General features: G+C 33.0%; 1 protein-coding gene across 1 annotated transcript in view; it reads right to left on the reverse strand.

Moving 5' to 3' along the window:
- LOC134708273 (gamma-aminobutyric acid type B receptor subunit 1-like) overlaps positions 1-25,331 on the reverse strand; it is an 84,893-nt gene that overhangs the window by 11,589 nt on the left and 47,973 nt on the right. The window contains exons 4-11 of the mRNA XM_063568688.1: positions 25,104-25,205; positions 22,598-22,663; positions 22,044-22,241; positions 9,175-9,314; positions 3,659-3,764; positions 2,522-2,585; positions 1,967-2,044; positions 1,310-1,460 (exon numbers count right to left, since the gene is read on the reverse strand). Of these exons, the coding sequence (XP_063424758.1) occupies positions 1,310-1,460; positions 1,967-2,044; positions 2,522-2,585; positions 3,659-3,764; positions 9,175-9,314; positions 22,044-22,241; positions 22,598-22,663; positions 25,104-25,205 (905 nt within the window). The remainder of the gene's footprint in view (positions 1-1,309; positions 1,461-1,966; positions 2,045-2,521; positions 2,586-3,658; positions 3,765-9,174; positions 9,315-22,043; positions 22,242-22,597; positions 22,664-25,103; positions 25,206-25,331) is intronic.

Here is a 25,331-nt window from a genome sequence, read left to right on the forward strand (position 1 = left end):
GCGTCTTGCATTGAACAATAACTGAAAAGGAAGTATTTACCGTTTCACAAATGATATCGGATATGTTCCTTACGTCGTAACTACAATCCCCTTCCCTTTCATGAATTTGACATACCGAATTAGACTATTTACCGGATTTGTAATCATATAAGCAACACGACGGGTGCTGCATGTGGAGCAGGATCTGCTTACCCTTCCGGAGCACCTGAGATCACCCCTAGTTTTTGGTGGGGTTCGTGTTGTTTATTCTTTAGTTTTCTATGTTGTGTCATGTGACTATTGTTTTTCTGTTTGTCTTTTTCATTTTTAGCCATGGCGTTGTCAGTTTGTTTTAGATTTACGAGTTTGACTGTCCCTTTGGTGTCTTTCGTCCCTCTTTTATCGTCCTTTATGAACAAACACAATCAGATACATATAAGAGTACATATTGGCAACATTTGTATTGCGTACATTCTAGACAATGAAAAAGACCAGATGAAAAATAATGCTTTCGTGAAGGACAAAGCTCAACGCCTTTACAAATTATTCCAAGGTTTTCAAGTAAAGTGCATTTGTTTATTCTGTACACACATTTGTTTGTTGGCATTGTAGTTAGGTTCGACTGTATGTTTGTTCGAAATATTTAAGTCGACAATTGTGTTGTATGTCTATGATGTATGTGAAGCAATTGTTGTCACGTTTATAACTAAGTATGTTATGATTGCTCACTCACATACAAATTAGGAAATGTAACGCATCAATAAAATTCTGTCATACAAGTTGGATGATAGCTAGCTATAACACCAGGTTTGAATCACTATTTTCTTTGAAAAAGCATGTTACAAATCAGGAACATAACAGTTTTTGCCAGCAGTACAGTTGGTTGATCTAGTCTTTGTGGACATTTTCCTTATTTAATTAAGCTTACAGTTCGTTTTTGTTGTTAAACAATTTTTTCATTTTCTATTGTTGACTTTTTTTTTTTTTTTTTTTTTTTTTAGTTTTTTATGTGTTCCCTGATTGCCGTATACCCAATATGTCTTTTGTTTATTAATGATCTTATCACAATAAAGCGGTCATTGACAGGACAAATAAAGTTATCTCTGAGAATTATGTCCTGGATCTTTGTTTTACTCTAGAATGTAAACAAGACTGCAGTTGAAAGTTAAAAATGGTGCACAATATCAGTAGTATGACTCATGTTCAAAGACCTTGCAATGTAAAAACATTTTGAAACAGATGAATAAAAAAGAAGTCACAGAACCTTCAGCCCTTTATTATATTATGTACAAGTTCGAAAAGAAGAAAGAGAGTTGAATTCATACCGTACCTTCTATGTTTGTTGACAATATTAAAACACAGACATACAATTCCAAAGATTATCCCCAAGGCAGCTAAGGCACAAACAGACACAAATAAACTGTATGTTACCACTCTGAGAAATGGTTCAATTTCTGTACGATCCGGTGGTGGTTTTTCACCTAAAAATGAAAATGGAGCAAAATCTGTATTAGTAGAAACATGAATCATAGGGTTCAAATGTGGATAATTATAAAATAACGAACCTGGATAAATTAATTGAAATCGTAACGAAGGAGAAATATATAGTTGCAAAAATCCAGATCAACTGTAGTGATACAAATATTTTGATAGGTAAAAAGTAAAATCACAAAAATACTGAACTCCAAGGAAAATTCAAAAAGGAAAGTCCCCAATCAAATGGCAAAATTTGTACTTGTACATAATATTCATTGTCTTTTTTTTGGAATGTAATTTCATCACAATTACACCTCTGTTTGTCAGCTTTCACATATTTTGTTGTTTTATCACAGTAGTTTGGTGTAAGTTTTATCTTGTTGATGTTTGTGTCCGAGATACTTTCGATATTTATTTCTATATAAAAAGACCCTTAAAAACAGTTTAATAAATCTGACATTAATTGATATTTCGCAAACAGTTCCAATATACAGTGATAGTATATACATACCTTTCCATTTCTCAGCATCAAACCATGTCAAATTATCTGTGTTATAATCATAATAACCTAATTTGCGATATGTTCCATCTGAAACAGAACATGGACTTGTTTACCTTAATATTTTGTAATTATGCAGTGATTAAAGGTCATTCATATTGAACACTTGCAATTTTGCTAGACGGTAAAAAATAATTGAATATAAACATAACTTACATTATTTCGTGTGTATTGAAAAAAAAACCTTATGTTCTACGAAGAAAAGACATTTAAAAACATTTTCATGAATCTGGAAAGCAATTCTGATGAGCCTTAATGAATTTTGAAAGATACATGATTTATAATTTGTTACCCCGTACGCATGTTTCGTCTACATGATACTCTTCATTAAAAGTAATACTAGTTATTAAACAGAATCAAACCTAAAACTTTAATGTAATTTTCATTGCAATAAACGGACAAATTCATTCTATATAAGCACTATTGTCTAGAGAAGATGCTTTCTGCGATCATATTTTATATACACTTGATATGTTAAAGGAATTTAACCGTTTTTAAATATCTTACTTATCATCTGTTCAATCTGTGTCCATGCAATTCTGTCACCTTCCGAGGAGAAAGCAACATTTCCCTGATAATATAGAATTAACAACACATCTAATAACTATATTGGAATGATGGTCTGCATCTTACGTCTAGACACAGTGAAAGAAATATTACGTTAGCCAAAATCTCAATGAAAACAATTTGTTTCGGTGAACCAAATTAAGAAAAGGGCATCCAAAACATTAACCATTGTGCTACTGAAGACTATCAAAATGTAATTGAAAATTAATGACTCTGTCTGATGACTGCTAACATTGATTTATTGTTGTTATATTATGTTTGCTTGTATGTTTCCGATACAGCACCATAAATCATAGAGTAACTACCACAAAGAATTTGTATAAGACTAAATAGAGTTTTAAGAACTTGGTTGATGCAGTTCATTTTGCCAAAAAATTGAGTTTTTAATTGTTGTAGTTGGAAATTTGGCAAACTCATTTCATTTAAAAACTTTTAATTAGAAAAGTCCACCAAAATGTCTAGCATAGCAATCAATAGACCACTTTCGAGTTCATCCGTCACCGGCAAAAACTCGTCAATTATACACGCCTTTATGACGTCATTTACCAGATAGAGGGGCTCGCCTGTATCCCTGCACTATTTACGTTCATCAAGCGTCTTAGTGATCGTCTTTGTGCAGGATAAACTAGAAATAATGGTTGCTCTGTAGGTACTTACTGACATTTCCCTAATGACAGCAGTGTTGATTGTCAATTTTGAGAATTCAATTTGCCGAATAATTCGTACAATATAGAATTATAGTTTTCCAACCACTCGCTCAACATTGGAAGGAAGTGACGACGCCCCTAAACGCACAAATGACGATGATAAATGCGCGTATAATTGACGAGTTTTTTCCGATGACGGATGAACTCGAAAGTTGTCTATTGCCGCCTCATTGTATACTGTTTGGTTATTCCAAAGAAATAATTAAAAAAAAATGACAGCCCCAAATTAAAGTAGGCAACGACTACTCATTTTAACTGTTTGAAAATGATACTTTTATGTATGCAATTTATTACACAGTTTTGTTCATTTTAAAATCCCATTTGATGATACAAATTAATTATTGAGAATGAAAGCCAATATATTACAAACCGAAACTCCAAGAAATCTTGTATTATTCATTGCTGAGTAAATTTCTCTTGTTACATCATTACTGTAATAGTCGAAATGTTCCAACGATTTCTTCTGTTCCGCCAACCTGAAAATACAATTCTGCCATTATTCTCACTTTTGAATTTCGATTAAAATGTTCATTCACCAATTGATGACCACACAGTGATTATAATCATTAAAAACATACGAATAAAAGGAGATGTTGTTCGTCTCTAGTTATGTCTTCTGGTTATTTTGTCATTTAGTTGGCTAAGATTTGAGAGAAACTCATGGGTTTTGAAATTATCACTATTACAATTTGATTTTGAATTTGAGTTATTCGACATCACCGTGCCGTGAGATAGTCATATATAAAAAAAGAGACCTCGACATGTGTGTCCAACTAGCTCAATAAAACTGGTTAAACAGAAACACTGTTTCAATATATATTTTAATGGCTAGCCATTAAACCAGATTCAACCCACCATTTTTGTCTTAAAATGTCCTATCCCAAGTCAAGAATATGAAAGTTGTTATGAAATAGTTCTTTCTATGTATGTAAGCGTGTGTTTTTTGTTTTTTTGCACTTCAGTTTTACTGTTGTTCATTTTTTTTCATCTTATGGTTGATGTGTTTCCTCGGTTTTAGTTTTTAACCCGGATTCGTTTTCTCTGTATCGACTTATGACCTTTAAACACCTGCATACTACAGTTGCCTTTTTATGTATTTGGTAAATTTTGGGTCCTCGTTGCTTTTCATTTCCTTATGTGGAAAATGATGGAAAAACCAACTGGTTTTATAACTAGCTAAACCTTTTCCATGGCTTTAAAAAGTAAAATAAGAAAAAATAGAAAAAGTAAAATAACAGAACCACCAAACTCAAGGAAAACTCAAAACGGAAAGTCCAGCAATGAATGGCAAAATCAAAAGCTCAAACAGATTGTTGTCAATTTAATGGAATTGTATGCGACAGTCTTACACGTGAGAGGTTTAGCTTGCTATCAAACCAGGTTTAATCCACCATTTTCTACATGAGAAAATGCCTGTATCAAGTCAGGAATATGACAGTTGTTGTTCATTCGTTTGATATGTTTGAGCTTTTGGGTTTCGATTGATTAGGGACTTTCCATTTTGAATTTTCCTCGGAGTTCAGTATTTTTGTGATTTTATCTTTTACACACCAAAAGAAAAGAAAACAGCTGTTATAAAACTTACTTGGTATAGGCATTTCCTTATGTAGAAAATAGTTGATTAAATCCCCGACTTATGTTGATATAAGAAGATGTGATATGAGTGCCAATGTGACAACTCTCCATCCAAGTCACAAATTATACAAGTAAACCATTATTGGGCAAAATACGGTATTCAATACGGAGCCATGGATTTATGAGTTTTGAATAGCGGTATACTACTGTTGCTTTTATTTATATGACATTCGCTAAACATTCAATTACATTGACAACAATGTGTGAATAAAACATACAGCAGTCAACATTGTGTTATAATCTTAATGACTTTGGCGAATTGAGTTCTGGCTAAACAGTAGATATTCGAATCACTACAACCGTTGTTTTTCGTCAAATGATTCATTTTTTACTTTGACTTGCACAAAGTGGAACTCATCCCCATCAACCCCACCCCAAACAATGACTGACATAATTATATTTATGATTCCCTCTATTTTAAGACAAATGGGATAAATATAATCAACAGTCAACAAAAAGTGTAAGAGGAAGTCATCATTACAGCGTTAAATTACATTATGTTGAGGAATGATGCCATCGTCTATTCAATAATTTTAAATGATTGAAATAAACTATCTTAATGGCATTTTTCTATAATTAATTTTTTTTCTTAAGATCACTCAATCAATAAAGATCCATGCATACATTTCTTAGGAATTCCTCTGGCACTTTTCATGACTATGGACATTTGAAAAAAACTTTAAGTTGTCAGAACATTATTCTGTATAAGTAATAAATTATAAATGTATTCACTAAAATCAAATGTATACTTCGAAAACAATTTTAAATGCTTCAAATTTATCTGAAACTTAATTGGAAAGACAATCACAACAGAAATTAAACTTAAAACAATTCTTAATTCCGATTAATCGTTTTCAAATTGACATTTATTCCTATTGGTGGCGGTGGACATTCGTTGCAAAACAGCTTACTGTTGGTGTGAGTCAAGGCTCCGTGTTAAATACCGTATTTTGCCCAATAATGGTTTACTTGTATAATTTGTGACTTGGATGGAGAGTTGTCACATTGTCACTCATATCACATCTTCTTATATCAATAAGTTTACAATTTCGGATAAATTGTGTTTTGACAAGCCATGCTTAATGCTAATTAATTTATAAATACGTGTATATGTTAAATAGCAGAAGAATATTTAAAGTATGTTACATAGAATCTGTGATATTAAATTGCTGTCTGTTTTAAACCCATGAGTGAACTCAAATGAGGGCATTGTACATATGTTTTACTAACCAACATATTCTTCATGGTAAAGAAGTATATTTAGCAAAGTCGATATCAGTCTGGTTTGTTTCGGATCCATTAAAGTATTTTCATTTTTTGAACAGTGTATGACCAGTTTAAAGGATATACAGCAATACTGTTTCTATGAAGAGACAGCAAGTAATTGATCAATTGAGAAACATCCGAACGCTTCTGAGTAATCTTCATCTTATTTTTGTTACTGTTATTGCGCTCTGTACATGTCATAACTTCATCACAACAAAGAGCGTATCAATGCTGTTCATTGAGGTTGACACATGTCTTTCAAAATATCAATTAAATTCTAATAACCTTTAAAATTGAGCTTCACATTTCATGATCTAACAGAGAAGTTATACAATTAGCTTGAGATTGATTTTTAACACTATGAACGCTGCCTTTAATTCGATTTCATAGAATAAATAAGTGACAGTGTAAACTTAGAAAACTCTTAAAGTGCTTTGATTTACTTATGTAACATTCCAAAACGGTTGATACATACAAAACGTCGAAAAGGAAGAACATACAAATGTGTCGATCAAAGACCATAAGATGATAAAAAGATAACCCACGAACAGATTAACAATAGCAAACACAGCACAACACAGTATTCTAAATATTGTGCAACATCCTTCAGTAAATTAGGAAGATCAGGAAAGGTTAGAACTTCCTGTTTGAAAAGTACACCGATTTTGAGTCACAACCGATCATAGGCCACAACGAAAGACAAGCCATAATTAATGGAGAGCCATGCAAAATGGTGATTCAGAGACGAGTCATAAATAAAGGCAACAGTAGTATACCGCTATTTATAATCAATGGTTGGTGAGTCATAACCAATGACGAGTCACCCAAATGTCTATTCATAACCAATGATGTGTCAACCATTTGTTTTGCATAAGAAAATGCCTATTACAGTTCAGGAATATAACAGTTGTTGTCCATTCGTTTGATGTGTTTGAGCTTTTCACTTTGTCATTTGATACGGAATTTCTGTTTTTTTAACTATCTATGGAGTTCGTTTTTTGTGTTATTTTAATTTCAACAATTGCCTAAGTAATCCCACTTTTTTTTATTGACGATTTGCAAACGTTAATATGTAACTTTAAAGAATGTGTTTAAAAGGGACATGACGTGTGACTGCTCACGAGACAAAAAATATCGAAGTCCAAATGAAGTGAATGTATGCAATGTATTGGTCATTCATCAATGAGTCAAAATCAACCGCATGGCCCGCTGCAAAAGACTCCGACATGACATATATGAAGCTTTTCAAAAGAGAGAAAAAAGGCCGGATTAATGACAAAACGATTGACATGAAAAATAGACAACAACCCACGATAACCACTGATAATCTTTATACTGATAAAAAAAGGTCATATTGTTTGTTACAAGATGTCGTTTGAGTAAGCTTTTAAATCACGTGCAAATAGACAATTGTTTTACGCATATTGTAAATCGTTAATCTCTGTTGTTGCTTCATGCTGATTTCAAATACTTTGATCTGAATTAATACGCACTGATGTAGTTGATAATTGATGTAATCCTCTTTACTTGAATGAACTAATGGCCACTCGCAATGGTTTCTTTCTAACAATTACGATCTCTCTTACTATACAGTGATGGCTTCACAGCAACAATGATGTATCTTCTTCACATGACACAAAGCCAGCAATAAATAGATTGCTGCTAAATAATAACACAGATCTAATTAACCACTGGTGCTGCAGAACTATCAAAGTGCATTGTCAAATCAAATTTAGTTTGGGAAGCTGTGAAAATTAGCATGCTGGGTAAATAAACAAGGAAGATTTTTTACAGATCAACCGATGCAGAATGATTTATATTGGGTACAAAATTTCCATTTCCATTTCTATCAAAAACGGAAAACCAACGCTTTGAAAGGAAAAGAAAATATCAAAATACAATTGTAATCGTCTCGTAATATCAAATTATTAACAAACAGATAATCACATATTACAAATGACAAATGACAAAAAGTAATGTGTCTGAGAATACTGATTATATAATACCAGTCATTAGATTAAAAAATCATTCGAAAGATAGTAATTTCATATATTATTTTCGCAATATTAACAGGTTTTGGTGCAAAATATTTGTTTGTGTTTAAAAAGGATGCCTCAAACAAATTAAAAGTCGGTGACATGTTTTTTTATATTTTTCCATGACCTTTATTTATAAGTGACAAATTTACAGATAACAAGGATGCCGCGAAACAATTGAAACACAGTGACTTCCTATCATTTCACTATGATTTTAAAATGTGAATAACAAATTTGTTAGAATTATATTTTTTTAATATAATTAGATTATGACATAAAAGCCAAAACGTAACAAAAGAGGGGCGAAAGATACCAAAGGAACTCATAGATCGAAAACAAACTGTCAACGCCATGGCTAAAAATGAAAAAGACAAACAGACAAATAACAGTACAAATGACACAACATAGAAAACCAAAGACTAAGCAACACGAACCCCACCAAAAACTGGGGGTGGTCTGAGGTGCTCCCGAAGGATAAGCAGATTCTGCTCCACATGTGGCACCCGTCGTATTGCTCATGTTATTACAAACCCGGTTAATAGTATAATTTGGTAGGTCACATTCAAAAGCAAACTCCCCGACAGTTCCAGTTCCGATCCGCATACGGGCCCGAATACTACTCTAAAAATTGATGGAGTAAGGGAAATAAGTTCCGGAACGGAAACGATCACTGTCCGGAGTTTGATTCGAAAGGGGAAGGGGATTGTAGTTACGACGTAAGGAACATCTCCGATATCACCTTTGAAACGGTTATTCCATAACGGTCAACCAACTCGTGGTGGCGTCCGCAAAATTTACGAAGGGATAATTACAACTTCACCATTTGGAACTTTTGTTTTAATAGCTGTAATAAACTGTGAAGAAAACATAATTCGATTTTAACCTGACATGAACCGAAAGTAAACATTTGATGTCATTTAAGTACACTTCTGAGTATTTTCACACTTACTGCATAGAAGTTTTATTTAGAGCTAAAGCTAAAGCCCAGACTGCATCGTACGCCAATGGAGCCTCTGGATACCCAACGATCTGACTTGTATCTGTAACATTCAGTTTCTCATCTAATCTTTCCTTGAATCTTTGTGAAGTCTGAAAAAAATAATTAACCGCAGTATAGAATTAAAACAGAAATATTTAGCGTATATGTTAAGGGGACGACCATTTGATATCCAGGGGGGGGGGGGGGGGGGGTGGGCAGGACGATTTGTTTTGGATCAGTTATTTATTTTTGTAAAATAAGAGGACAGATTATCTATTTTCTGCACTATTGAAGCAAGATTTTTCATTTTCTTTAAAGCAGGGGACTGATTATTTATTTTCACAACTATATTTATAATATTCGAAAACCTACAATTTTAAATTATTTGTTTATTATAAAAAAAAATATATGTATAGTTAAGTGACGTGACCCCCCTTAAGTCATTATGTACCATTTAATCAGAATTCATCATCATTCTCTGTAGAAATGACTCTTCTATATTCCCAACTGCATATACATGTATTGTCTTGCATACATACACAGTATTAAAGTATGGTTGTATCTAGCATTTTTTTTTTATGTATTGGCAATTATGTTTCGCCGAGCGGAGCGAGGCAAAATTTTTTTGAAAGGGTTTTGTAGCCACTGAGGGCCCAAGAAGCTTTAGAACAAATGATGCAAAATCATGCTTTCTGGGTGTTCCTTCAGACCCTTCCTTAATTTGAAAATATCGCCGCGGTATAGCCTTTTTGTGCTAATGCGGCGTAAAGCAACCAACAATCAATCAATTAATTTGAAAATGCAAACTCTGTTTTAATAATTTTGACAATATTTTGGTCTTAAAGCAAAATGTTTACATTCAGTGTAAGACTTAAGTTTCTAGGGACAATATCAAAAGACAAATATGCATGATAAAGCAAAAATATAATTCACATAGTTAAGTCTGTGGCTTCTGCTTTTTTTAAACTCATGATCAAGTTAATAACAAAATTACAAAAGGAATGCAACACTAACAGAATACAGAAGGGCAATCAAAGAACAAAAGACAAATAAATAAGAAACAATGATCTGGAAAAATCAAGGGGTGCGTCTGAGGGAGAACAAAACTTGCTTCTTGCAAGGCACTCGCCGTGAACACAATTTGATATGGAGACAAGCGTTTGGTTTTGAAATTTCCTACATGAGGCATTTGCCTCAATGTAGTTACGATTTTTCTCGGAAAAAAGATGAAATTTATATGAAGAATCTGTTGCCATCTTATACTTTCTATTAGACCTGCTGAGTTATTTATTTTCAATACATTGCAAGTCAGGTTATTTATTTTCAAACCACCACACAACAAACCATTTATTTAAGGGCAGGTTCCTAAGTTAACAGTTCACACGAAAGCTTGGTTTTTGTTTGAAATACAGATTGAACAGTACACAATAACATTTGCTTTAAAAACTCCTATTTTGCTAATTTATAATTTGTTTGTCTATTTGTCTTTTTCCTTTTAGCCATGGCGTTGTCAGTTATTTACGATCTATGAGTTTGAATATCCCTCTGTTATCTTTTGATCCTCTTTTTATAGAAATAATGAAGCAGTTTATTTAAAATTAATATGAGTTGAATGTGTCAAACTAATTATGACATGAAAACTATATTTCAATGCCTTTGTCGATTAATTTCAATTATTTTTAATCATAACGTTCATATTGCTGAAGATTAAAATGAGGGTAGCATTATAACTATACAATGGTTGTTCTGATAAAATCAAGTATAAAACACGAACCAGAGAAATATGTATGAATGAATAATGACAATAAATCTAGAAAAAGCACTTCAGAAGCATGAAATTTATAACGTGTTATTTCATTTTTTCAGCACTGGGTGGAAACCTCTGCTGAAAGACTATCACTCTCCGAGGGTATCATCAGATTATCAATTATTTGATGTACTAACATGATTTATAAAAAACTTTCTAAAATTGTCCGTTTAAAAATTGTGATATATTTTTGGTAATTCTTAGTTATACATGTATAGCTTTTTATTGTTTATGTTCTTACATTGTATACATCTTTAGATTTCTAATATATGTTTTAGAGCGTTGCAGATGAAGTTAAGTTAAGAAAAGAACTTTAGACGCACAAAATTCATATCGATTTTTTTTCTCGAATTTTTCTAGCATTGTTTTATGAAATATTATTTCAAAATGTATGGTTTGATTCTGTCGTCGTCCTCCTTAGATCTGTGAATACTATGGTTTGCGTAAATATTTTTTTAGTTACCGCCAATCATTCGCATAGCGATTTTAAAATAAGTCACCTATAGCGATGGTATTGGTAGACATTGTTTCAAAGCCACCATCAGTTAAAAACATTATTTAACTAACGGGTTTTAGAAGTTAAAGATTTTACTGTTACAGTAGTAGAAATGAGTTTATGGCATACGATAAAATAGCCTTATTCAATAACATTACAGTAGATCGGAAATTGTTCATATACCTAATGAAACTTGTGGTTGACCTAAGTGGTATTACATCTGAGAAAAACACTTATATTGATCCAGATCTTTATCTGATCTGTCAGAAAAATCTAGTATTAAGAATAGTTTTACAGAAACGTGGTTAGACATCAACGACTCGCTTTAGAATGCACTACCAAACGTATGCCTAATATAAATCTCCATCAAATCTCAATTGATATTTTATAAAACGAAAAGTGGTATTACAATGATCAATGGTTCTTAACCATTACACGAATGTCAAATTTGTTGACGATTTAATCACAACCTTGAATCGATTGATATCACTTTAATGTATTCAAAAGAGCTAGGAATAAACCACTATTTTGAATTAGATTGTACTTCGGCTTTCAAAATGGAATTCCGTTAATAATAACTAAACATATCCTAACGATAAACATATCACGTGACTTATAACGATTACTAGAAGATGTGAGTAATTCATTTTATTAATTCCGCAAATTATAGGGTGGCATATAGCATGTATAGTTATTATTGAGTTATTAAGTCACTGAGAATTTATTTTTCAATTCGAACTATTCCAGTTGTTAAACGTTATAAGCTAAGCCAATGCCATAATAGGGATAACGAGGTGTGTTGCAGTAGTGCTAATAGCACAGACACTGAATACAAGTTTAAAATCGGATAGCAAGTTGAATATAAGCCGTCGTAACAATTTTAACATCCCCAACAGGAAAGCTTTTTTTTTTATTAACTATCGATTAACTATAATTTGTTGATGTTTTAAACACGAGAAAAGCTTTAGTTAGAATTTTTGCAAATAGACCTATAATCAATGGAATTTCTGTGATATGCATACTTCGTATTTTTGGAAAAGTTTTAGTCCAGCGGATATCAGAATAATTGATCACTTTATGGTAAAAGCATGAAACTTGGCAAAATGAAAGATTAAAGGGTATAAACAAAATTCAGATATGGAGCCACGTAAAAAAAATCCAATATGGCCGCCAAATTCAAGATGGCCGCCATAAGTATAACATTTTTCACTTGATGAATATCTTTCAATTCTAATGAGTTCCAAAGATGTCAGAAACTTAAGGAAATACAATTCAGATATGACATTTATTATGTTGTTAAACCTTATGGTACAGAAATCATAGAAAATGGCGTCCAAATTCAAAATGGCGCGTCAAAATGTCTAAGTTTTACCATATTCGAATGTATACACCATTATTATGTGATAGAAAGTTATCAAAGCAGTAAAACTGATCTTTTTGATATCGACAAAGGGTAACAATGTATCATTTTTACCTGGGTACGAAGATAATATTTTCAAAATGGCGGCAATATTCAAAATGGCGCCGTTTAACATGTAAAAATTTGACGTTTGTTTTTGAATATGATATAAAATGATTAAAAAATAATGGATCCAAATGCAGGGTAATCAAAATAAAGCACAGTCTCAATCGGTTTCTCTGTCACAGTCCGGTGAGCATTTGCATAATGCTGTGCATTTTAATGCTGCTTTTAAGCATTTACATGCACCTCGACATCCTTTCTTACAGCCACAGTGGATGAGCTCTTGGCATGACATTGAAACTTCAGCCAGCACAGACCAGAATGGTACCCAAGTACCATCAAGTTTTTGCCAACCAAATAAATCTGGTGATGGCATACCTGGATTTGAAGCTAAACAATTTCCCCAAATAACACTTCCTTGGTAAACTGCACGTTTCGTATGTTGAAGAAGTGCATCTCTTGTTGGAGGAATATTGTCTATTGTTCTTGTCTTTTGTGTGAATAACTGTTTTCTTAACTCATTCACCGTATTAGCTGTACTAGACCGATCATACAAAAGAACAACATACCGTTCTATTACTTTAAACACTTTTAAAATTTCAACTTCATTTGGATTCTCAATAATCTGCAGAAATGCATCTGACAACTCCTCATATACGGACCATGTGTCCCAAGCTGATTTCTTACCTTTCCCAGAAAAAGCTGAGACTGTGTCACAACCGGTAAAGGCATGGAACAGTGGAAAGACTTTCGATTTCAATGGTCCTAGAGCAAGGCACAATTCATGAACTGAAATATATCGGAAGTTCTTTCCAGTGCCAAAACCTATCCACAGCTGTTCAATTTGCAGTCTGTTGAAACAAGAGACAGACAAGACAACAACATCTGTGTCAACTGTTCTGATCAGTATTCTGTTATGGCCTTTCAGTGAAGCATCTAAGGCATGCAACAACATTCTAGTATCAGCTTCCTCGTGTGAACATGGGCTTAACAATTCATAGCTGTGTCCTGCAGTATTTCCAAGGGCGTTGATCTTGTCAGTTACTACGATCTCATTGTCGATACCAGCACTGGTTATTTTATCAGCGAGAAAATGAAACAACTCAATTTTATTTTCATCTAGACGCAAGAATTCCTGCCAATTTCTTGGTACATTCGTTTCATCTTGAACTCGTCTTCGAATACCTTTCCCACGTTTTCCTCGAGTAGACGCCTTTAAGATATTGTCAATGTATGTGTCAAATACAATGTCAATTCTTTGTACATTTTTTCCAATATTCTGAATATACGGTACAAACACTTTTAAAGCGTATTCATTAAATGATTTGACATTGACACTACAGGTTGAACATCTGTTGGAGGGGTTAATCTCTCCAGACATTTTGAAAGAAGGTCAGCTTTTGTTCCTAGACGTATAGTACCATTTTGACTAAGCGATGGAGGGAAAGCATGATTCTCATGTCTGAAGAAATCGTCAAGGTTTCCATCTCTTGATTGACAAGCAATATACAATCTTGAAAATAAAGAACAATTACTTTTCAAAGCCATTAGCTTGTGATCTGTCATAGACGTTTTCTTTGCAGGAGGTGGTGTTTGAAAAAGTGGTACTAGTAACTTATTCCTCTTGATAGTATTAAAGACAGACGTTGTTCGATCAACAAGGCGTTCTTTCGTATACTTTTCAAACTGTTCTTGTCCCAATGATTCTATTGTGTTAACAGTTTTAACAACTGATATGTCAACAATGTTCTTCGAATCTAATACAAGCAAATCCTTACTTGTCTCTAAAAACGGATTTCCAAGATCATCAATTACATCATACAAAGACACAATGTCATTTCGGAAAGATTCTTGAAAGGATAATGTTTGTTCATGATGAAGTTTATTAGATGCGTTAGTGTTCACAAAGCATTCAGTGACATTTTCAAATTCATTTACCAACCTTACGAAGCGCCCCTGGATTTTCCGTCAACCCAACAGCACCACCATCTGCTTTAACACAAGCATTATTTTGTTCGTGGGCTTGATCAATAGCCATACAGGAAAATTTCTTCTCTGTCTTGTTGACAACAAAGTTGCCGTCAAGGAATGCTCTATGAGTTTCTGGGTTCGTTTTTGGTAACTGAACCATATCACGCAGATGAATTGGTAGCCATCGTGAATAATTGGTGTGATCCAAGGCAAAAAACCAAGGAATGATCTTTGAGAGAGCTTCAATATATAATGAAAAGTTAGCCTCACGTATAGACCTTATAAATATTAATACTGTCAATTCAAATCGGAGAGTTATATACCAAAATTTAAAATGAGGAGATTCTTTAGATCGTTCCAAACACCACTCTTCAAATTCTAAGGTAACCTCATCATCCCTCAAAATATCTTTGTATTGACAGTAAGCATTTGACAATAGACGGTAAAGTGTGCATGCTGTAACTTGGTGTGCTCTACGTGTTTTTGTAACATGAGAAGCCTTTAGAAATGAATCAGCTGTACCTGGTGATGTAACCTGTGCATTTACTAAAACACTAGTCCATCCACTATCTTCAAGCCAACTACCAAGTGCTTTGAACGCAGCCATCTCTATGTGTAGGCCACCGAACATCATAACAAAGTGATCCTCACCATATATCTGAGGCCAGTTCCACTGTATTAGTTTTGCTACAGTGAAAAGGGGTTGGTCAAAAGCAACAACTGGCGTTTGGCCAGGATTTAGCTTTCTAACAGCGCTACGAATAATGTTCAATGAGTGTCGTATCATTGCAACAGATTTTGCTTGCTCATGAAACAGAGGTAAAAGGGCAGACACTGCTGGTAATTTATTCCCATCTGGCAGGACTGCAGCATGATAGGCGGACCATGAAATATTTGTACCCACTGTAGCACTAACACTTGAATTTTCTGCAACATGTTTCAGCCATTTGAATTCCCCTTTTAATGCAGCTGGGAATGAGAACATATCAATTGAAAGTTCTCCTTCAACTAATGGAATATCTGGTTCGTTGAATCTTAGTACAGCTGGTGGAAGGTTTGAATAACTCTCTGGTAAAAGAGAAACTCTCTTTGACTGACATTTCAACATAGTTTCAGATTGGTCCAATGCTTGAACAACGCCTTGAGCATCCTCTGAAATATGTTGGAATAAAGATATACCTGTACCATGGAATGAGTCTTTTGACGATATACTGCTTGGATTGTGATCAATGTTGTCTACAGCAGATGAAGTGAATACATTTTGCAATAGATTGGTAGGGCAAACAATACCTTCTTGAACATAACGACGACAAGCATCATTGGCCATTGAAGTAGAAATTTCTAACACTCGATCGTAGGAGACAGACAGTCCAAGTTTGAAGAAAGTATCTACTAGATCACGTTTTCTAGTCTTACAGTGGATCATGACTCCCAAATAAACACAAACTGGAGGTTCATGATCTTTCATGTGACGGTTTGATTGTTTCTTTGTACAACTATACATCAGAAGCTGTGCTATTGTTAATGTCGACTGAGAATAGGAACGGTCCTGAATGTTGGGTCCAAACTGAATCATACTGATTAAAGAAAGCAATGACTGGGGTACAGAAGCTTCCTGACATCCCTTTGGGAAGGTTCCTTTGAATTCTGAATTTAATGAGAAAATATCTTTACGAACAAACGTAGCTGCTTTAGATATGTTGACAAACTCATTATCAAAGTCTTCTAAGCAGACTCTCTTCAGTGCAGGACCAATGTCATCTTTGAAAGCAAGAATGTTTTCACGGCCTTGTTTGTAAGCATCTAAGTCTGGGAAATTAGATACGATTCTGTCTTTTAGTCGTGAACTATTAACTCTAGATGAAACATCTGCACCTAGACATGTGATTCTTTCCGTATACAGTTTACATAGATCTGACAATTTGTAAACACTTATGGTCTCATCGCATGACCTTGTCTCATTTATATAAGAGACAAGTTGTGAGAAATAAAGATACAAAACAAACTTTATTCAAAAAAATATATATGGTGAGAGGTAAAGATATATAGATCGATAATGATTGCAGGTACATGTACATTTGTACAAGGACAGATAATATTTTTACTGAGGGTTGATGTTAATAATTTATAGTGGGAGTTTTTTTTTCTCATTTGATTTTTCCCCGACAAATGAGACTGTAACAATTGGGGCCCCCTTAGTTGCTCCCCTGGGCAACTGAGGGTTGATGTAACAGGCGATTGTTAATAAAAGATGTTTTATATTTAAAAAAAAAAAAAAAAAAAAAAAAAAAAAAAAAAAAAAAAAAAAAAGAGACAAGTTCTGAAAATGCAATGCCATGGATTTGCCTTTCTTTCTTAGATTCGACATTATCATTTTTCATTTCAATTCGAGATGCACGATTATATAGGGAAACTAAACATTTAGAGTGGTACTTTGCCTCCTGTGCAATTAGATCACCAGCACTTAACTTTGCAAGCAACAATGTGTCGTTCAATTTCACTGCACATTCTCTCACACGTGTATCTTGTCCAAATGTTGAGGACTCATGAAGGGCTTCTTGGCCATTTTCATTACAGAAAAAGCACACAGACGGGTTACTGATAGACTGAACGGAAAAGCTATGTCTAGTCTTTTTTTTTAGATGTGGTGGCTTCATCTATACTCTCACGTAATGTTCGTTTTTCTGCTCTATTTAACTTTGTCCTGTTTAGTTTTAAGTTGCAAGATTTATGCCAACATGCCTTGTGATCAATAAAAGACTGAGCTATTCCAGATCCCTCATCTAAGTTTTCAACGCACACATTAATGCCTTCAGGCATTAATCGCAATGCATGAAACTTCTTAATATTGTCAGCTAAAGATTGATAACCAGCCCCAACATTGAGACGTTTAGAATCAAATGGGCATATCAGTTTTTCATCTATAATTTCTTGGCATAGGATGCAATTTGCCCAATCAATATTATTTGATTTAGTTGGTTTGTCATATTCTACACTTGATACCCTGAATGTCTAATCAGTAGCCATGTTGTAAGAACTATGATCGTAAATTTGTTTAAATATTCCTTGTGGATAACTTCTGTATGCCAGACGCGTGTTTCGTCTACAAATGACGTATCAGTGACGCTTGAATCACAAAAGTCAAAAAGACAAACAAAATGTATGTAATTCAAGATGATGACCTGAAATCTTGAAATTTTCGCAAAACTCAATTATTTGTTAATTGTTAATGGCTTTCCAGATAAACACGATATAATGTTTAAAAATAAGACTTTTGGCGGCCATTTTGAATTTGTCGGCCATTATCGAATTGTTTTCCATATTCAGAAAAGATAAATTAGCATCATATTTAGCAATATACAATGTTTTGTGATTTTATTTTCAATGTTCAATTTAACTATTTTTTTTTTATTCTGCCTAATGACTGTTGGCCGCCATTTTGAATTTGTCGGCCATTTTGTGATTAGTTTTGATTGTTCAATATTCGTTAAAGATTAATAAGCATCATTACTAGCAATATGCATTGTGGTGTGCTTTTATTTTCAATTGATAAATTATACCTTATTTTTTGACTCCGTCTCATGACTGTGGGCGGCCATTTTGAATTGGCGGCCATTAAAGAATTATTTTTTTATTTTTCCATATTCAGAAAATATTAAGTACCATCATTACTAGCAATATGCATTGTGGTGTGCTTTTATTTTCAATTGATAAATAATACTATATTTTTGGACTCAGCTTCATCACTGTTGGCAGCCATTTTGAAATTGGCGGCCATTGTGGATTTTTTTTTATGGCTCCATATCCAAAAATGTTTATCAGCATCATAACTAACACTGTGCAAAGTTTCATGCTTTTACCATTAAGTGATCAATTGTCCCAAAATATTGGACTTAGCTGCTGGACTATTTGTCGGAAGGTGAACATAATCATTTTACTTTACGGTTATCATCCTTGTTTAGTTGATGAGATTGAAACATACATATATATATATATATATATATATCTTAGTGTACATATTGGTTGTCCCATTTATCAAATCCAAAACCATGTACAATAAAATAAGTAATTTCTTTGAAATTATGGTTTTCGTAATGGGCGTGGAAGTTATGAAGGAACAAACTAAATATGCAATCGAAAACTTAACTGTTATCAGAATACCTATCAATTCATTATTAAAATACCGCAGAACAAGATCCAAATTATTTTGATTAAGGTACCAAAAAAAAACCACAAACACCAATTAGGAACTGTCATGTTAACTTGAAAATGATATTCATACTCTTAAAAAGTGAAAAAACAAATGAAAAAATACTGAACTCCAAGAATTTTTTTAAACGGAAACTCCCTAATCCAATGACAAAATCAAATGATCAAACTCAGCAAACAAGTGGAGAATCAATCTCATATTCCTGACTTGGTACAGGCATTTTTTAATGAAAAAAAACCCGGTGGATTAAACCTTGTTTTATTTAGCTAGATAAACCTCTCTATTGAATATCAGTCGCATAAAATTCCATTTTATATCGACAATGTGTGAACAAAAACAAAAAGATATAATAGATAAAAGTGTCAAAAAAAGGGACACAGCAGTCAGCGTTTTGTTCTAACCTTGATCATTAAAAAAAAAAATATGTCAACAAAGAAAAACAAAAAGGCACATAGACAAAGCACAAAACATAAAAAACGAATGACAAGAACCAAAACACAGCTACACAATAACGGGATGTTTAAGTACAGATCCACATAAAAAGGATATAAATACAGTGTTGAAGAAATGATAAATATAGAAAGAAAATAATTCTTAGCTCAAAGAATAAAGTAGATTTTTGGATGGATAAGAATAAAGTAGCGATTATATCAGACTAAAAACTTTCAACAATGGTGTCTTATTGAAATATTTGTATTGTTTGGTCCCGATGGTCCTTCTCGATTCATGAACCAAATACAAAATAACGAAATATATTTAGCGTGAGTACACTACTATAGTCATCATTAATGCTAATTCAGATTGAGAACAGTAGTTAACAAAATATATCTACTCTATAGATGCACTCAGTTTTAAGTTCATATTCATCCAGGGTGATATTGACGTAATCTGTAATCTACTAACTTTCCACAATGATTAATCGCGTTTTCCTAATCAGACATAACATGTTTTTATAGTGATGTGTCCCAATGGAACTTCCTTAGGTTATGTCGGCCTATTTTGAAACATCCATCAAGACTGATTCGTGTCAGTTAAGATGTAACATTTGTACTATTGCATAATTGTGGTTGTCTTGTATAATTATGTCATTCCAGTAGTTACCTTCTCCTCTAGACGATGATTTATTATCATCAGTGGCGTAGCTTGCATGTATGGTCAGATGCTCAAGCATCCACATCATTTTGACAAACAAAATAAAAATAGCAGCAGTTTAACTCGGAAGTATCCAAATGTAACAAGACTGAGGATATGAGGACAACGTCCAGTCATTTTCGATGCAGTATGCCTGGTCTTTCATTTAGGATAATTTAGTTTATGTAAACAAGATAGTTGAATCACAGAAAAGTGTTTCAAGTTAACTTTTGTTCGTAAAAAAATTTCTACGTCATCGGCTAAGGCAAGAGGAGAGGAATGATACGCAGACCCGTGGACATGTTTCATCTGAAATTGGACCTAGTGGAGTGATGGCTTCTCGTTTGACTATAGCAACTAACAACTAAAACAAAAATTTCAGCAAAAAATTAAACCTTTATTTTTTCATTACAAATTTTATTTATTACACTATTAGTTATTACTTTATGATATGGTACAAAAAGCAACCCCAAAAATCGATTAGGTTTAGCCCCAGATGACTTTTAAAATGTTTATATCATTGAAAAAGCTCCAAATTATCTCCCTTTGGTGCAAAAATGCCATTTTTTTTGCATTAAATTTGAAATATCTTTTTTAACTCATCGGTGACCTATTATTTTTATTAAATATTGTTTTCAAATAAGCTGTACATGAACGAAATAATTGTAAAATTTAAGCGATTTCTGTAATTATGTTATTTTTTTTTTTTATTTCGATATTACCTCTATTTCTCCTATTAATTCAACAGAAAAAAAAGGACATTCACAAAAATGTATGCTTCTTCCGGAAACAGATTGTGAGCTAAAATGAACGGTGACCCCATTTTTTTATTTCATTTTTCTTTGAAGTATATGATTAAGTTTATTTATAAAAAGATATACCGAAATCCTATATTAGAAACAAAAATTGATTTATACCCAGGAGCCCCCTTAAGAGAAATAAAAGCTTCACACCAAATGAAATGGGGATTTCCGTCACAATTTATATTTCAAAGGGTCATAACTGGTTAAAATTATTTGATTACGACTTATTTTCCAAATTGTCAAAGCTTATTGCTTATGGTATAAGTTTCACTTAATCTTACAAGAATTGTACACATAAGAGTGCTAACAAGACCGAACGATCGGACGCCCGGTATTTTTATGTCTCCTGCAACGCGTTTAGCTCAGTAATCAAAAATCAAAAACCCAAAATTGTAGACTCAAATTCCTGGAAAGAGAAGTCACTTCAGTTCTTATGATCCGAAGTTCCTAAATTATACAGAAGTGCCGCTGTAATGGGGTCCGTTTTTGATATATGTCAAATATAAGATTGGATGGGAAACCTTACATCAAATATTTATGAATTGAATGATGGTAGTTTCGAGGAAACAATAAAAAATATAAATATATGAATTGGTGGGTATTTTGAATTTAAACAAAAGTCTAACTAGTGTCGGAATCTGGGAGAGTACATGTGCTTAAATAAAAAAAAAAGTTTCTGCATAAAAAGGTCCAATTTTTTTTTCGCCTCGCTCCGCTTGGCGAAACATCCACATCATTTTAACCCTGGCTACGCCACTGATCATACATAAAAAGACTAACAGGAAAAACAAAAAATACTTTCCTGGACATCAGACCCGTCAAACACCCCCTAGCGGAGTATTGAAAATATAAAAGAGAAGTTGTTGTATATTTGCTAATGAGACAGCTCTTCACAAGAGACCAAACGGAACAAAAATTAACAACGGTAAGCTTACTATGAGTTATGTTATTATGCTCACCATTCCAGATTGTGTTACAGTGTTCTCCTGATGTAAAACAACAGCCTCTGTTGTTATATGGCCCTCGAGAGCCTCTTTGATTTGGTCAGCAGTACAATTAACGGGCCATTTAGGATCCTTCTTCTTGTACCAGTTGTCTGGGTACCAACCAATTATAATCCAAACATATTTTTTACCATATAATTTTTCTTTGTATGCCTGAAACAAACCCATGAGGAATACTGTTGATGTATCAACATCAACTTAATCAAAACAACATGCACCTTTTTTTAATTGTGTTCTACATATTTCATATAAGCTATTAAAACAGAATAATTGTGGGTTCCATATCTTATCCTCGTTTGCAATTACTACTTTATACAGTACAAATGCAAATTGATTTAGTTTAATATTACATAACAAGATAGTCTAATTTCAAAATTAATGATTTTATAGAGATGCAAAGTTGACAAAATACATTGACGAACAACAAAACCTCTAATACGTACAATTCAAAAATTTCTAAGTTTTTTGTAACGTTGTCGTCTCGAAAAGAATTTTATGGTGTACCATACCTGACAAAACACTTTTCTTGCCATATTTTCATAGAATACTCCAATAATAATTCTTGCATCTTGACGCTAAAAAAAGTTGTTATTTTTTTTAAACATTGGAAAAGTATGTTTATATGTATACAATATATTCATTAAACATGAACTAAGTAATAGATATGTATATAATAATAGAATACATTTCAACTATGTAATTTTTGTGACTATATAAACTGGTTCGTCCCATTATCACAAATGTTTGTGTTGCTCAGTCTTTAGTTTTCTGATAAAATTGATTTACAAATGATTCAATTATCAAACAGAGATCAATTGATGTGTATGATCATCTTAAGACCTTCAACAATGAGCAAAACTCTGAACATAAGATCAGCTATAAAAAGCCCTGTCAAGAAAATATTAAACTATAAACGGGAAAAACAGTTTGTCTGTTTTATGGTTATAATATTATCCGTCTTTTGTCGACTAATTGTTTCGATTTCCCCTTTGATACCCCCTACAATAGTTACAATTCGAGTTGTCTAATGGTTAAGTACACTTTCTTCATAAAAATCCAACCAGTCTATTTGTTTTCATGAACAAGGTTATTAATAAAATAAGTAACGCAAAAGACAAAATCTAGATTTAAAAAAAATATTGTGTATCAAAGAAGAAACAATAATACACGTGTCCCTAGTCGAATAAAAAATGTCAAAGATATATTTTGCTGGGAACAAATATACTTTGATTTCTATGAGCACTTTGAAGTAATGCCTATTTACCACCATATTCCAAATCATCATCTATTTCCCTACGTATTTGTCAATTTAGCCATACGCTCCTCAACAAATATTCTTGGTTTCGATAAAAATAAGAAGTAATGGAATGAAATAAAACTGCATGTTTGCGCAAAAAATATATAGTACAATAAAATTGAGAATGGAAATTGGGAATGTGTCAAAGAGACAACAACCCGACAAAAATAAAAAAAAACACAACAGCAGAAGGTCACCAACAGGTCTTCAATGTAGCGAGAAATTCCCGCATCCGGAGGCGTCCTTCAGCTGGCCCCTAAACAAATATATACTAGTTCAGTGATAATGAACGCCATACTAATTTCCAAATTGTACACAAGAAACTAAAATTTAAATAATACAAGACTAACAAAGGCCAGAGGCTCCTGACTTGGGACAGGCGCAAAAATGCGGCGGGGTTAAACATGTTTGTGAGATCTCAACCCTCCCCCTATACCTCTAACCAGTGTAGAAAAGTAAAAGCATAACAATACGCACATTAAAATTCAGTTCAAGAGAAGTCCGAGTCTGATGTCAGAAGATGTAACCAAAGAAAATAAACAAAATGACAATAATACATAAATAACAAGAGACTACTAGCAGTTAACTGACATGCCAGCTCCAGACTTCAATTAAACTGACTGAAAGATTATGATTTCATCATATGAACATCAGGCACAATCCTTCCCGTAAGGGGTTTAGTATCATACCATCATAAAATATATGAGAAGAACATAACCCGTGTCATGCCAACAACTGTTTTTAGAATAAATGTGTTTAGTTCCGACGCAAAGACCTTATCAGTGACTCAATATTAACGCCAAAATATGCAATCTTTAATGACTTGACAACAGTATCGTAATTATATCCCTTCTTAATAAGTCTATTCAAAGGTTTTGTAAGTTTATGAGGTGAATACTGACACCTTTGTGCTTTATAAAGAATATTTCCATAAAAAAATGGATGTGAAATACCTGAACGTATAAAAAGTCTGCATGTTGAGCTATATTTACGAATGATGTCTTTATACCGATGATACAATTTAGTAAATGTTTTGACTAGTTTGTGATATCGAAAACCCTGGTGTAATAATTTTTCAGTAATACATAAATTTCTTTCGTTAAAATCTAAAACATTGTTACATACACGAGCGAATCGTACAAGTTGAGATATATAAACACCGTAAGATGGTGACAAGGGAACGTCACCATCTAAAAACGGATAATTAACGATAGGAAATGAAAAATCATCCCTTTTATCATAAATTTTAGTATTCAGCTTTCCGTTAGTGATATAGATATCAAGATCGAGGAAAGGGCAGTGGTCATTGTTAGTATTAGCTTTATTTAAAGTAAGTTCACCAGGATAAATTTCATTAATATACATACTGAAGTCGTCATTATTGAGAGCCAAAATATCATCCAAATATCTAAAAGTATTATTAAATTTGTTTATCAGATGTTGTTTTGATGGGTCTTTGCTTATTTTTGTCATAAATTGTAACTCGTAACAATACAAAAAGAGGTCCGCAATAAGTGGTGCACAGTTAGTCCCCATTGGAATTCCGATAATCTGACGATATACGGAATCCCCAAAGCGAACAAAAATGTTATCTAGTAAAAATTCAAGGGCATATATAGTATCAAAGCATGTCCAATTAACATAGTTTTTTTGTTTATTGCTACTAAAAAATGACCTAAAAGAGTTTGAACATATATATTCACATTCTGACTACTTACTTTTAAATTTCGTACGGCATTCGTTGGGTCAGTAAGGAAGTTTTGTCTAACAGAGACCTCTATACCAGCTTTTTTAACCCTTTCCTCCAAATCTTCTACTGTCTGAAATATCGAAGCATTTTACCATATAATGCCAAATAAGTGAATATTTCTTTTTATCATTTCTTGTATTTTATTTAATTTTATTCTCAATATAATAATTACAGAAATAAAGGCAAGAGTAGTATA

The sequence above is a fragment of the Mytilus trossulus genome, chromosome 2 (genome assembly GCF_036588685.1).
Source record: "Mytilus trossulus isolate FHL-02 chromosome 2, PNRI_Mtr1.1.1.hap1, whole genome shotgun sequence".
Taxonomy (NCBI): domain Eukaryota; kingdom Metazoa; phylum Mollusca; class Bivalvia; order Mytilida; family Mytilidae; genus Mytilus; species Mytilus trossulus.